We start from the raw sequence: 16,149 nt of genomic DNA on the forward strand, positions 1-16,149 counted from the left end.
AGCCGAGTATATCAAGTGAGCCGAGTATCAAGTGAGCCGAGTAATATCAATTGAGCCTAGTAAAACCAAATAAACTGAGTAAAACAAAGTATTCGAAGTGTATTCTGGTGAGCCAAGTGAATAGAGGGGAATCCTTTAAATCTGAGTTAACTGTGTAAATCCAAGTTAGCTTTTTATAACCAAGCTATCTAATGTAAATCCAGATTGACCAGAGTAGCTATACACTGAATGATGTGGACTTCATGAACCCTGAAAAATAAAAACAAAAACGAAATTACCCAAACAGTCACGTTCAACTGGAGTATACTACCATGTTCATAAATCGTAAAGCTCAGGAAGACACTTGCTTTTTGTTGAAAATTGAGGCATGCAAGCATTTATAGGTCACAATTTTTTCGCACAACATAAAGAACCCGAGATGATGAAATCTGATCATGATGTTTTACAAATACAAGTGAAAATCTCATTTCCAAGCTACCTTAAAGGGATAACCAGATAAAAAATAAAATTCAGCCCAAAGATTCCTTCCATAGTCCTTAGCAAACCAAATTTTACAGGCTACTTGTTTTTCAAAGTCGAAATATTTAGGTTTGTAATTTTTAATTTCTGCTGGAAAACAATAGAATTTCAACGTGAGGTACGTGTGAGGTACGAAAAACTGAGATTTCTAATTGTCATATCTTGACTCTGGAATGTTATTTCTCTAAAATATTTGGAGGGCTTACTAAGGACCATGGAAAGAATCTTTTAGCCAATTTTCATATTTTATCTTGTTATCCCTTTAAAAGTTTCAAAAAGGACAAAAAATTACGAATCAAAAAAGAAATCCTTCTCTAGACTATAGCCAACAATGGCCTTCTCTTTACCACGTTTCCCCCAGCCTCACAAAGATTTTGCAGTAAATGGTAATACACAACTTGATTTTTCACTTAAGTCATTAGGTTACCAAGCCTTTTAATGATAAATCCTGAAGAAATCAAATTCAAACTCACCTTAAGATTGGGTATCAATCAATCAGTGGGAACCAATCCGTCTGGATATGATGTACGATAACAGTCTTGATGTATATGGATGATAGATGGTCCAAAACTGTACAAAAAGAAAAACAAATATGATTCTTATTAACAAAAAGTACAATCATTAGGCATGACCTGGAGTAATACCTTTAAGGGAACATTTTTTGCCGAGAACTTATTTTGGCAAACAACTGAAGTCAGCAAAAATGTGAATAAATATATTATAAATTTTGATAAGAACTTATTTTGGCGAATGGCCAGGCAAATCTTCCCTTTCTATTACCTTTTTTAAATGATTGACGACAAGAATCAATTTTGGTTAGAACTGAAATTAGTGAATTTCAAGTTTTTGCTACCCCAAGTAGAATTTTTTTCTTCATTTTGACCAGACAATCTCAATCGAACGGAATTGAAATTCGATTGTCGAACACAAACAAATCTCAATCCAACGGCAGAATTTCAGGTAATATTTGATTCGTTCGATTGAGATTTTCGTAAAGCAGACGCCAAACGACCTGCGCTGCACTTTTTGTAAGTGGAATTGCCTGATTCTTACCCCTCCTACCTAGCCATCAATTTGAGAATTAACCTTGCAGAGTTTTTGTATTTCGCAGAGTGTTCTTGTTGCAAACGGCCAATCAATTTTAATCGTTTGATTGCGTTCGATCTGGTTCGATCATTGGTTCCGTTCGACTGAGATCATTGGTTTCGTGTATCGACCGACCGACGTAATCGATAGAATAGCTGTTTTCAAAATAAAAGCAGACACCAAACGACCCAATAGTGACCGGCGCTGCACTTTTTGTATAAGTGGAATTGCCTGATTCTTTCCCCCTCCTACCTAGCCCTTAATTTGAGAATTAACCTTGCAGATTTTTTGTATTTCGCAGAGTGTCTTGTTGCAAAAGGTCAATATTCTTATGATACTACTGGAGCACACAATAGAGATTTACCTTTATGAATGGCAGCAGCAGTCAGTGACAGTAAAATCTTGATTTATCTTCTTACTTCTTGAACTCTTTACTTCTCAGTCTTTGAGAGAAAAAGAGATCACGCTGAACACTCCCACGTTGACTTGAAGATAGTCTATGTAGGTGGTAGACTATACGAAATACAGACAATAACAAGATACAGTCTTCAGCCATATATCAACATATGGCTTTGTTCGGCTTTGCTAGAGGATAGATAATTGTATGCTAGCCGACAGACAAAATTGACTATGACGATCCCTGTCGATCCCTCTACATTATAGCGCTATGACGATCCCTGTCAATCCCTCTACATTATAGCGCTAAGTTTAGCCTGGAAAATATATGTACTCTCGCGGAACACCGCCTAATTGCTTTGCGTAACTAACTAACAAACGTACGGGCACTGTGCAGATGAAAGGCCCACTACGCTGCGCTGCTGGGCCAAATACATGATTAATAACAATTGAATTGCTCCAGAAAAGTATCTCTTATCTACAATCATGTCGTAATATTGGAGAAAAAAGGGAAATCCACCGGGAAGTTTTGAAACCACAATCGATTTGTAAGTGCTCTAAAGTAGGTTGGAAGGGTAGAGTTTAAACTCTTAGTTTTAACATGAGACTTAAGACTTAGGACCTTAGGGTCGATTTGAGGATCCAAAAGTTCAAAAATGGTCCAATAAGGCTCATAATATAGCCTGGAGGTCTATAAACCAGAGCCAAATTGAAATATCCGATTAAATTTGAGATATGGCCCAAAATCGACTTTCTCGCCCAAACTCCAAATTTCGAAAAACGAGGAAATAAGCTTAATTCTCAATAGATTTCGACCACGATTGTAACATAATTAAACAAAATATTTAGTTTACCTAGCCAAGCAAAATAGAGCCCGATCTTCTCTCCATAATAATTTCGGATTTTCCACAAAGGTTGGAACTTTAAACATTTTAACCAGGTATTCTTGAGTTCCCTGCGAGTATCTGGTGGTAAAAATTTCAGTGCATCTTCAACGGTATACTTTAATGGATAAACATTATCCAAAGCTGATCGATCATTCAACACAAAGCCATCTTTGTATGAACCAGACACCAATAGTGATGTCAATCCTATTAAAGGAAATAAGGGTTATCAGAAATATCATATATTATAGAAAAAGTCAGCTCAAAACTTCCCATTTCTGAGAATGATTTAAAGTAAATGTTCTATGAAATATTGATAAAATTCTTGTTTTAAAAAGATTAAATAGGCATCTAGTATATAATTGAATAATTGCAAAGTATAATTTGTATACCTAACTTTAAAGGGCATCACAATAAATTATGACGTATTTTCTTTTACTTATTACAAAACTGTCCATTTACCAAGAAGGAAGCAGATATGAAAAGATAATTTTTTTTGCTTCAGTTTATTAACTAAAAGCCAATAAAAGTTAAACTATTATAGTACTTGCACTGACCTTTTCTTTTACGAATGTTAATGCTTTCTTCATCTTCTTTTCCTAGAGATATGATCAAGTTCTCCAAAATATTTCGTGTCTAGAAAGAAATTGAGGGTTTTAAAACTAAACTTATAAAATGCAATAGGGAAAATTGAAAAGGAAAGGAATCAAAAATAAAAAAGAAACTGTACCAGCATGGATCGGTGACTTGATCTGAAGAAAGTGTTCTCGTCTTCGATGCCATGGAACAACTTTTTAGTTGCCAAACAAAATGGTGCACTAATCATATCCACTAGAATATAGAAATTTTCAAAACGATATATAAACTATCCATTTTATTGAACTTGTCCATATTGTGAACCCTCATCCCAAGTATTCTTTTAGGAAAGACCAGTTTACCACAGGTTAAAACCTTGAACAAAGTATTTGATTAGTCCAATGATGATGGTTTGGTAGAAAACTAACGAAATAATATTTATTACCTTCGTCATCAGTTTTCAGTGATTTGTTTAGTGAAGTCACCAAATTATCATCAAATGCTGGTTGTACTAAAAACTAATTCGATAAAAATCATTATTGAAGAGAAATTTGATGCTGTATAACATTAACATAGGTTTGAGTTGTTCTTTTATGATACCTTTGTTTTTTTTCAATCATAAATTTAAGTTATGATTCAAAAAACATTTCAACAAATATTTTTCAGCATAAACTTTTCGTTTTATTAAAAAACATAGTCGTAATCCAAAATTTCAAGCATTTCTTCAGAGATATTTTAGACAAATTATCTAAAGGAACAAGAATTACCCCTTCCAGTGGCATTTCAAGTGCAACAGTTTCTGCTTCTTGACATAATCTTTCAAAGGTCGGATATAGTTGAACATACATATTTTCGCCGATAATATCATAAGCAATTTTAATATCTTCATCTCGCATCTTGGCTTCAAAAGTTTCTCTTTCTTTTTTATGGAGTGTGTCTGAATCATGTATATTATATGTCAAAACAAAGTCGGGTAAAGAGTACCTCTCTATATTTTTCTTAGATTTTGAAGAGTTTGTTGCAAGTTCTAATGCTAGTTTACGATAATCAGTCTTTGATTCTTCTCCATCGTCATCATTATTGTTAATATCATCTTCTAGATCCAATGTAGTATCTCTATTGACGACTTTAAACAAATTTTCCTTGTGAGTTAAAGAATTAGTCCTTGCGATGTTCTCACTATTACTTTCCAAGTCTATTTTATTGTTGTTGCTTTCCTTTTCATATATATTGTCATTTTTGTATTTTAGGTTGTTATCAAAACCAGGATTGACAAAAGAATAATTATCACCAACGCTCTCCCTCTGTTGTAGTTTGTTATTATTTCGTCTTGGTGACTCCTCAATTTCTACTAAATTAGTCCTTGAATCACTAGAATCAAAACCCAATTCTTTTTTCACTTTGGCTGGCGTTGTTTTTTCATGCCATTTTTCGGCAAGCTCCTTTTGCTTTTTAGAATTCTTCTTCCGTAATATAGAAACAGTGTCTTTCAGAGGTGGAAGTTCTTTCTTTCTATGTGTGTCATTCATATCCCATTTTGAATGTTCAAACAATCCAGCTAATCTACTATTAGCCTCTTCACCGTGTGTCTTGTGCTCACCACTGTCATCACCGTCTTGAAAGTCGACTTGACCCTTTCTAATGTACGTGTCTTCCATCTTTTATAACTTATTTTATAGCTTCCATCCTTCTATAAAAAGAATAAGAAGAATTAATAAATCAATCCATCCAAGACTTTTCTTAATTCAGTCTAGGGAAGGAAACAATAAAAATAATCGATACTTTTTGTGTTAGAAGTTTAAAATAAATTCAGTCTGGTATGAATTGAATAAGGGCAATCTTTTAATATATATTTCATGCCCTTTTGCTTGCCAATGGGACACCTTTCCTTCAACTGTATTCCATGGGAATTTGAAGAAATCAAAATAAGCGATTGAATCCATGAATTACTTTTCTGAACTCCAAAATAGTTGAAAAATACATAATTCCCTACACATTTTTATAAATTTACTAAAAATAGAAAATGTTTTACATTATGTGAGTGTTGAACGTCTAACGGCTTCACATTTTCAAAAATTTAAATGTGTTAAATTTTAAAATAGTGTGCTACAAAATGTTTCAAATAAAAAAAAAATTGATTTCAAACATATTCCAGTACATTTTCTTCAAAGAGGAGCTACCCAATTTATATTGTTTAAAGGGTTAAAAATCCCCTTAGCAAACAAATGTTTAGGATAAATTATTTTGTTTCTAGGTTAATCAAACCAGTCGAACCAAATCAAAGGTAATATATTCAATTTTATTTAGATGCATTTATATCTAGTTCATATCTATGTTTTAATTGGCCTTGTGATTTCCTTAATATATTTGGCAAATGATGTGAAAATGTTTTCTTTCACACTAAAGCTCTTTAAGATCAGGCAAATTGTCAACATCTGAAAGGTTTGGATTACATATATGTCTGCCTTACTGCAATGTGAGTCTCATAACCCAACTCAGGGCCTGAAATAACGGTCGGACATTGGATATTGTCCGACCCAATCGATGAAATGTCTGACCAAAGTAGATTCTGTCTGACCCATATTTTCAGTCTCTTAAAATATTTAAACTAATTAAAAGATTATTTACGTAAATTTAAAATTAACAACCTTCTTATTTACACAGAGAAACTCTCTGCAGTTAAAAATGTCCTCTATTCTGTGTTTGAAAGAAAACAATTAATCCATTTTAAGCTTACTTCAAGTCAAAATTATAGCACAAAAAATGCCCTCTACTAATGTCAGTTTGCTTCAGACATCATGTCCGACCATCAAATTATTGTTATTTCAGGCCCTGCTAACTACTGTTTTGAGTTAATATATGGATAACAGGATATTAAACAGCATTGAGCACTAACTTTTTCTCGCTTTGCAACTAGAAATTGGCCATCTTTAAAGCAATCAAACACAGCCGAAAAACGATCGAACATATCGAACGCCAATTGAATACAATGGAACAACAATCAAACCAATCAAATATTGACTCTCTTGTCTTACTATTATAATTGGTTTTGGGGAACAAAAATATGATTAGTTCGATTATTTAGTTGACATTGCCTGGTCATGTTCTGGACTTTTTCAAGTTCAAAATTGGCAAGTGGTCTGGAGTTCGCAAGTGTTTAAGTAGTTCGATGTGTGTTTGATTAGATTGACAAGGTGTTTTTGTTGCTTCAGAAGTGTTTGATGTATGATAATGGTTAGATACTTGCTTAACTGGTTCAATAGCCTTTAATCAGGTGTATATATTAAATGTTATTGGATACCGTCAAAGTGCAAAAGAACCTGGTTTCCAGAATAAGAATTTTGGTGCTTTTCCAGAATCATTACACCAGTAAAGCCCTAACTTTTCATAAAAAAATTATGGAAATGCATATTTGGACTTTGTACCCAATGCTGCACACAAGCACTCAAGCTAAAGTTCTGCTAAAGTTATAAAAAATCTGTTTTTCAAAGTTTTCAAAAGAATGCCAATAGAAAATCTTTCAAATTCAGTATGTGAATTGAGTACTATCTACTAATGATCCACAGCACTATCGCAAAGATAGAATTATTGGCCTACTCTTCCCTTGAGAAAATGATTGACAGATTAAAGTTTTTTTCACCCATACGGGAGCTTGCGAGGGTTCTGCGAGCGTTCTCGGGTCAATCCTGAATGAAACCACAAAAAATGGTAGTTTAACCTAGCTGCAGCAGATCATTACAATGGAAGTTGTTGAAAGGTTTTTGACAGAAAATCCTTTGTTTTATTGTCAATGATGACAGTGCCGTTATTAATTTTGTTAGATCTGACATATTGATGTTTGTAAGTGCACTTTACTGTATATAGTTTCGATTCCCATCAAAGAATCATTTTCTGGTTTCATGTTATTAGATGCTGTTTTAGAGCTTTAGAGCTAGCCTGTTATTGATTATTTCGATAATCGAAAATTTTATCGATTAGTACCGTCTGGTGAAATGGTGGCCGAATTGCTGTCTCGTGTTTTGTCAGATAGTCCCAAGTTAGAGCAGTTGACGTTACCCTAAAAATTAAGCAGTGGCTAAATAAGAGGGTACCGTGAGTGGTCCTAAATCCGACAGCCCTGCCTAAATCCAATGGGGTCTTTTAAAGATACAAACTAAAATAAAAACAAACCTTAATTGCTGTGACGCAACAATGATACCAAAGTGTCAACTAAACTGAGAGATTTGATACACTGAACCAATTGAACCAAATAACAATAATTGCTTCTTATACAAAACATAATTTTTTATTACAAAATTGTTAACGTTTTAAACACGAGTAGTAGATTCAGAATATAATAGAGGTAATTATTTTTACAACTCACACTTTTTGATCACATTAATTGACATCTTGACATTATATAGTCATCTTGTTAGATGTTTTATTTCGAGAGTTCTTGCAATAGTAGTTTATTCGTTTATTGTTCAACTTGGAGAGGGAATTTTTGTAAACATAGAATTTTTTTTTATAATATAACAATAGCGTTCAGTTTGAGGTCGTTGTTGTTACTTTCTGCCCGCACAGTTTGATTATTAGCCCTAGAGGGCTAATAATCAAACTGCAAGGGCAGAATTAATGACAACAACGAACGAAAGCTTAACGCTAATACTTTTATTATCCATATCGGACATTCAAACAGCGTATTTTTCTAGCGTCAGCCAAGTCTTTTCGCTTCAATGCAATGAATTTAACAAGTTTTGAGAACCTATGCGAGCGGGCCGCAAATGACCAAAAAGTGTTTTCTTCTGACGTTAGTTTAGTCTTTTCGCTTCAATGCAACGACTTCAATAAAGTTCCGAGCGGGCCGCAAATGACGTTATCGTCCTATAACCAGGGCGGTTAATGATATTTCAGCCCTCTGAAGCGCGACGCCTTAGTTTTCTCAGCGCGAGTATGACTATTTGAGTCATTTAATGGCTTACTTAAATGACCGCTATATGGATAATAATCAGTTATTTGGGGGGTGGGATTTAGCTGGGGGGTCGGATTTAGGCTGGCCTGTCAGATTTAGGACCTCTCGCGGTAGGCGTTGAAGGGTTGTGGACGAAGAGCAGAAGGCAAAAGCAATCAAAAAGAAAATTTAAGCTTACAATATCGAACCTATCAAACTACCATCGAACCTATCACAACCTATCAATCGAATCAGTGAAGGCTTCTTCATAAAGACGAAAGACATATATCTATTTTTCGGATCCGGCATGTGGGAATAGTGTCAGGACCTGTAGGCGACCTGGTAGGGTTGGGTATTGGTGTAGTTTGGGTGTGGTTACGTATCAGATTGGCTAGGAATTGGGTTATTATCAGTTAGGGTTTGTGTTGGAGCTCGAAACAAGCACTCTTTTGTGATTTTCTCTTAATACAGTCTGGTCTGCAGTTTGTACAATATAAATAGCCGTCAGAAACACTTTCCTGCCAAGAATCCATGGCGCAGTGGATAAGGCATTGGCCATACACCTTTCCCGTAATTCAAATTTCTCAGAAATGGCCCGGGAAAATGTGCGCTCCACCGTTGTGTATAAAATTGTTTGGGAGGTAAAAAACGCGTTTTTGCCTGCGAGGGGTTAGGGAAATTGGGATTTGAGCCTCTAACTTTTGACAGCGACCTTCTTTTGGCAAAATATTTTCAGGGTGGTATAATATCATGAATAGGTTGAACATACTAAAATTTGAGGGGATTTTGTTCGACAGAACTTAAGAAAAGCTCAAAAAACCAACTTTCCCTAAGGGAACGCAGGCAAAAACGGGTTTGTTTACCTCCAGAGACCAAACGGTGGAGAGCATCAAAATAATGCGCGCGCATTAGTTTTACGAATTACGGGAAAGGTGTATTGGGTTTCAAAACATCGGAACTTTACATTTAGTGGGTTCGAATCCCACCGGTGCCGCACCGGTGGCGATCTGTCGGTAAGTCATTCAGTAAGTTAGAAAACATAGAAAACATAGTTCGGAAGGGGGTCACTACCCCCCCTACCCTAGAGCTACCCCCCCTACCCTAGGTTCTTCCCCCTTTTAAAATTTGATGCTACCCCCCTCAAAATTTTAAAATCCTACCATAATTCTACCGGTGAAAAAGCAAGAACATTCAGTGTAAATAAGCAAATAATTGCATTGTAAATTAAACGTTACATTAGACGTTGCATTGTAAATTAAAAATAAAACTTCTAATTTGGGAAAACACAAAAAAAACATACCACTGACATCTTACCCCCCTTTCTAGATGAACCCCCCCCCCTTTCTGAAAACTTCCCCCTTTCTAGAAAAAATTCTCTTACCCCCCCCCCTTTCTGAGATTTTCTGAACATCGCTACCCCCCCCCCCTTCATAAAGGGGGGGGGTGCGAACTATGGAAAATAACTCACAAAGAACCAGAAAGTCAGAAAAACTACAACAAGAGACTGGAAAGTACGAAATAAGTCCATATCTGTCTTTCGTCTTTATGAAGAGAAGCCACAACCAATCGAATCACATGATCGAACTTGGTTTCATAATTGAACCCCTATCGTTTGATCAATCTGGATTAGTTTGGTAATTGAATAGTCTTACTGGCGTGTAGGAAAGATTTCTTCATTGGTCCACAGAAACAGAAATGTGATTTAAAATTGATTTTTTGTTTCCAGCTGTCGAGCAGTCGAGATTCCCCTTCGATTTCTGCGACTTTGCGCTTTTCGCAGCTCATAGCAATTTTGTAAACAAATGTAGAATGTCTCTGCTACTCTGAAAATAATCAAGAGAATCTCATAGCAAAGTGTTTGGTAAATTGAGAATCTTATTTTCCCGCATCTTTGGCGAACGCCCTTTTACACCTTTCTCACGCCCATAGGAAAGTTACATTTCCGACCCGCCCGGACCGCTGAAATCTTACTCTTACTGTGCTGATGGTGTAAAGTAAAGTAAAGTTGTGAAAGTGACTCATCATTATGCAAAAGGGATTCGCTTTTTGACACAGAAGATTGAAAGTGCGTCAATGAGCTTTGCTTGGGGAATGTAATGAAGCAGACGTTCTTCAAATATTATCAAAAGTTAAGACTTTTTAGAGTTAGACGATGCTATCGTCCGGAAAAATACGGAAAAATAGCGGCGGTAGAGTTTAGAAGAAACGTTCGTCACCTCCCCCACTGCTTACCCGGCCCGGGACAACCACCGTTTCCATTTTCAAATATATCCTGCCTCCTATAATATTTCATCTTTAGACGATAGGATTATCCATCTATGAAGCTTTATTGTTATTTTCGCGTCCGAAGCTTCAATGCTGATGTAAGAAAAGGATATGCTATAATATTGAAACATTGCTCAAATTTCCTGGTATGACACAACCAATCCAAAAAACGCACGGATATGAAGATAGCTGAGGGCCCTGTTGTATGGCTCATTTACCTTCCAAGAAATGAAAGATACTTTAAAAGCTTTTAAGATATTGGATCTAATCAGTACAAAAGCTTCGCATCACGCACTCTCTGCAGTACAATAGGACCATGGTCTACAATCATGGTCGAAATATTATGATTTTAGTGTATTTGAACGTTTTTTTAGAATTTAAAGTTTAAGCGAGAATCGCTATTTTAGCTCTTCAACTTCGTTGAATATTTCGATTTTGGAGGGATTTGGTGGCTTCTAGGCTATATTCCAAGCCTTATTGGAGCTAATTTGAGCTTTTAAATCCTGAGATTCTAAGGGCGCAAGTCTTAAGTCTCATGTTAAAACTCAAAGTTGAAACTCTACGTTCCAACTGTAGTTTAACGCGCTAAAAATCATTCATGGTGTTTAATATTTCGCAGCCTCAAATACTTTGTCCATGATTGTAGCATGATACTTTATTGAGGAACTACAATGAGCTTCCAGCAAATGTATAGCTTATGTTAAAACTTCTAGTCGACCAGTGTCATCATAGATGGTTTTTTTCTCTATTGAGTTAAATTGGGATTTGCAATCACGAGTATGCTCTGGTACACTGGTACACGGGGACAAATGAATGACAAGTGTTAAAATGGGCAAAATGCAGAAGGAGAAAGATACCCCAGGTCATATAGCTAATATTTCCGCGTTCTTAAACGGAAAGATTTTAAATAATCTTCATAACTTGTTTCCATAACTGTGATTGAGATTATATGTTCATTTGGAATCGTATCACTTTCTCTTTCTGTTCACACCATCACACACGCAAGTCGGTTTGAATGGAGTAGTTCTCCCAATTGATCAAGGAACGTGTGTGTATGTCTAACTCAATTCAATTCAATTCAAAGATAATTTATTTGCCTACATAACATAGATAACATACCGCAGTAACACTAGAAGTTTATAATAATTTTAAATTATATAAATAAATAAATCCATATAGAGGTTTCACCCAACTAATCAATGGGATAACTACCTTGTACAACTTGATACACCAGTGGTAGAAGTTTCGCGAAATAAGGTAGAGAGGAAAATAATTTTACTACAATCTAGCCCCTTGCCTAAGTACCCCCCCCCCCGGGAATCTAGTAGATCCCTCTTGACTATAAATTAATACAGATACCCTGCTGAATTACCACTGAAGCAGGAATAATTTGCAGTAGATTCAAGAGATTATGCATTTTTCCTTTTTAGATGATGTTTTTAATTTGTTAATGCAGTATAAATGATGAATTTTCTTCTTATCAGTCGTTGATATGATAAAAAACCACTAAGCATACTGATATTTTGATATTTTTAGCAACTAAAAAGGTAGAGAAATCTTTTTTTAGAAAAGACTCCTACAATTTTTAAGCGCATTTACGTCGGTGATTTGATAAAAGGATATTTTTTGATGACAAGGGGTGAATTTGTTAACCTCTCTTTTTTTATCTGTAAACGTTAATCGTAGGTTTGGAGCATCAAACTGTGCGAGACCCATGGTGTTCAACTATTTTTGATAACATGACGTAGGTTAAGGGAGAGATTTCTCTAGCGCAAGCAAGAAACCAATCGTTAGACTAGATAATAGGCTTGCATAGAGTACTCTCTGAGAGTTTCTGTATTTATTACTTCTAGATGAGATTGATGACGACGATAAATTGCCCCCAACACGTGGTTTGCCTACTACTCTTATCCATGACAGCCATTCAACTCAAGTCAGCTGAGTATTATGACTTTTTGATAAGGTGTAACAAAAGTTATATTCGATTCAAAAACTAGAAATATGGTCAATGATGAAATATCTATGAAAACACACTGAAATACAAGAAATATCGAGAAAATGGTTTTAAAACAATAAGCCCCTTTTTTCTCGACTCTGCTATGCGTGGATACTTAATACGACTCCTGAGTTTTATATATGTTTTTATTTGCGTTTGACACCTTCTATCCATCTATATGAGAAAAAAAATTGAATCGTTCAGTCTAAACTTTAGATTGAATATATTTTGGGGCTTCTTTCATAAACGAACGAATAGGGAAAAACATTCTTAAAACGTAATTCAAACATGAGTGACTGTTATACAATTAATGCCGTTTATCATATCATTAACTTTTTTAAGAAAAGAAGAGTTAAACGGACGTCCAATTAAGTATACCAGTGTAATGGAGAGATTGCTTCTCAATATTCTTTTAATCAAGCATTTTTTAACAATCTTTGAAGGAGAGGAGAAAAGAGAAATAACAGTTGAAAGTTGAGGCTAATGTAGAATTATATAAAATAAAGTGTGAATACATGTTTGATTGGAAACCCCAATCTTGAATTTTAAGTTTAGCAGTTACATTATTTTTCGAATTTCGGACGGTGAAATATATGTTAGATTCATACTAAGACTGTAATGACAAGTATATTTCTCCTATCATGTGCTACCACCATATAGTAAGCTTGGACCATTTGTTGTGATTTTAAAGGTGGTATCACACTGTGCATGATGCCATATTGAAAGCCATGTCATTGGACGTGTAATTCTATCTTTAAGAATTTGATAATTAATCTATTCATTTAAAAGTTTTTCTTTTACCATAATGTTGCTGGATTATGATAAAAGAAAAAATTTCCTTTGCTTTTGTCCGCACCATGAAATAGCAGAGAGTATAATGATATAGCATGACATACTACTATTTTCATATTCTTTGCAGGGATACCATAGTTTTGGTCAGATCGTATTGATCTTACATTTTGTTTGATCATTTTTTTCTTATGTTTTTGACTTTGTTAAAAAGTTCATTTGTTAATCAAGGAAAAACGCGATTGATCTTATGACATCGTTATGAGAGAAATTACATAAAATTTCTTTAAATAGAGCCTTGTCGTGTTAATCAAATTATATAGATAGAAGTTTGAGCTTGGCAACTCAACAAGGATTCTTAAAATTTTACAAGTTTTTTGAGATTTTAATTTGAATATTTTTAGACGCTTAGGTATTGGGCCGGATAAGACGGAGGAGGGTCAAATTTTCTTATCTAGGGGGAGCTAACTTACAATAAGGAAACAAGATACCCTCTATAAGAGAGCTTCTGAACCTCCTCTGTATCCAAAGACTTCAAGGAGAGTTTAAACAAAGATTTTGCTTTGCTTAGTTGAAGTCCATATTGGTAACAGTGTCAATTTCCATTATAACTGTTCATTTTTTCTTTCAAGGAGGAAAACACACACAATATGGCAAAACAGAAATCGCCTTCTTCCTGGAGTGCTGTTTTATTTAAAAAATCTCCAATGAATAAACGAAAAGACGATCAAATTGATACAACAGTAACTACCACAAAAACAAAAACAGATATTTGTCAAGTTGTAGTGAACAACCAAACTGATGTGACCAAGACTGCGACTACTACAGATGAACAGAATAACAATGAAATAACAAAAACAAAAAGTGAAACTGACTTGACTTGTTCAAAAATGCATCGTCAGCAAAAACAAAGACTAAGTTTAAAACGGTTACGTTTTCTCAAGAAAAGTTCGTCCAGCTGTTCACTTTGTCAAGAGGAATCTGGTTCTTTAAAGGATAGTCCAAAGATTTCTGAAAAATCCTCATCGAAAGTAACTACTAAAGCGAAATCAAAACCATCAAAAATAACAAACGAAGGTAATACACAACCAGCAACGGCAGTTTTATTTGATATTATTCAATATAAAGACTTGAATTTATTACATGACGTTTTTAAAAGTTATCCGAACTTAGACATTAATGCATTCAATGAAGATGGTATAGCTGCAATCCACTTTGCAGCCATGAGTGGCTCCACTTCCTGCATTGAGGCTATGGTCGACTATGGAGCAGATATCAATTTACTGGACATACGTGGTAACCCTCCACTCCATTATGCAATTCTGATGAAGAAATTTGAGTTTGCTGGTAAATTAATGGAGTTGGGTGCAGTGACACATCAATTGAGTAAACACCAGTATCCTGAACTGAAAAAGAAATCGAGAGATACTTGGCATTTTTGATGACGAAGAATTTTGGATATCTTTGGGGATTCATATATTATTTTCCACATTTGAAGATGATCAAAATAGTCTCAAATTTGATTTCTTTCTCCTTAGGTTGAACATCCACAATTTTGAAGAGGATTTATTTAGAAGAAAATTTGATATATAGAGATAAACTTGAAATGCCATGAATCATTCCTTGACAGGGGAAATATTTTTCAATTTAGTTTTGAGACAGAAGTGTTCCAAAAGATATTTATACTACTGTGTACTAATGCAAGAGCGAGGTTTCTTACTGTAAATCTGATTACTGCGATGAAATATTTATTCATTTTGCATTCTACCAATCAGTTAGACCTTATCTACCCTGGACATGGTATTTAATTGCAAAACCACTTACCGTGGTGTGTTCTGAAGCAGCGGTTCGCCTATTTTTTGTTTGATTCAAACAACATCTTCCTATAGTCATAGCATCCATAGCATATCTAATGAAAGAGGAATGTTGAAAAAAAACAATGTACTTTCAAAATTAGCAAAGAGGGTATTCATTTAAATCTATCTGACAAATTTTTTTGGAAACGACGATCCTATATTTTCGCTGTTTTTGCTGTTTGTTATACATATATCTTTTCATAGAGTTGTTAATACTTTTGTATCAAATTTGTAGATTTTTATCAACTAATTAACAAAAATACACCTATTTTCAGCCAGCTATTCACTTTCGGGTCAGCTAGTCTGTTTGGCTGCTACTCGGAGGTTTGGAACTTGTATCCTGAGTACTGATACTGAGTAATCACAATTCTATGTAGTACACAAGATCACAAACAGTTTAGGACGTGGGATAAATTTGAAAACGGTGGACTAACCACGGGTGGAGTAAGCAGTAGCGGAAGTGTTTACAGTGTAAACTCTGCGTAAATAGTTTTCCCGCATTTAATATCTCTCTAACGAATAATAGGATCGTTTAACTAAATTTTATGTGGTCCGTTACAGTGCCACAAATTGTTACTACTTATCCAATCTAATAACAAATAAACGGAGTAGGGGTTGATTTTTTTTGTATAAAAATAAAAACCTACGTTATTGTTGGAATTGAATAAAATGCAAGGACTTAAAACGGTAAAGCTCCAGAATACATAATTTTCTCAGAATAGTTAAAGATATTACACCTTTTTATGAGCCAATCAGTCTTTTTTATAGCACTATTAGCCTATTTCACAGGATTCGTGCATCTGTAACATGCTTTTTACTATTTAATTTAAAGGGGAAAAAGCACCTTCGCGA

General features: G+C 34.8%; 1 protein-coding gene and 1 long non-coding RNA gene across 2 annotated transcripts; both read right to left on the reverse strand.

Moving 5' to 3' along the window:
* Window positions 1-31: 31 nt before the first annotated feature.
* Window positions 32-2,076, reverse strand: LOC136823481 (uncharacterized). Its single transcript, XR_010849040.1, has 3 exons — window positions 1,970-2,076; window positions 993-1,089; window positions 32-249 (listed from the first exon to the last, which is right to left on the reverse strand). It is a non-coding gene; the product is annotated as an uncharacterized lncRNA (long non-coding RNA).
* Window positions 2,077-2,802: 726 nt separating this feature from the next.
* LOC136823499 (anoctamin-6-like) lies at window positions 2,803-5,147 on the reverse strand. The gene is made up of 5 exons (XM_067079688.1): window positions 4,229-5,147; window positions 3,907-3,979; window positions 3,616-3,716; window positions 3,443-3,521; window positions 2,803-3,092 (listed from the first exon to the last, which is right to left on the reverse strand). The coding sequence occupies exons 1-5, from the start codon at window positions 5,117-5,119 to the stop codon at window positions 2,803-2,805; spliced, it is 1,434 nt and encodes a 477-aa protein (XP_066935789.1). The 5' UTR covers window positions 5,120-5,147.
* Between the last annotated feature and the right edge of the window lie 11,002 nt (window positions 5,148-16,149).

This window comes from Clytia hemisphaerica, unplaced genomic scaffold (assembly GCF_902728285.1).
Source record: "Clytia hemisphaerica strain Z4C2 unplaced genomic scaffold, Clytia hemisphaerica genome assembly, whole genome shotgun sequence".
NCBI classification, from domain to species: Eukaryota; Metazoa; Cnidaria; class Hydrozoa; order Leptothecata; family Clytiidae; genus Clytia; species Clytia hemisphaerica.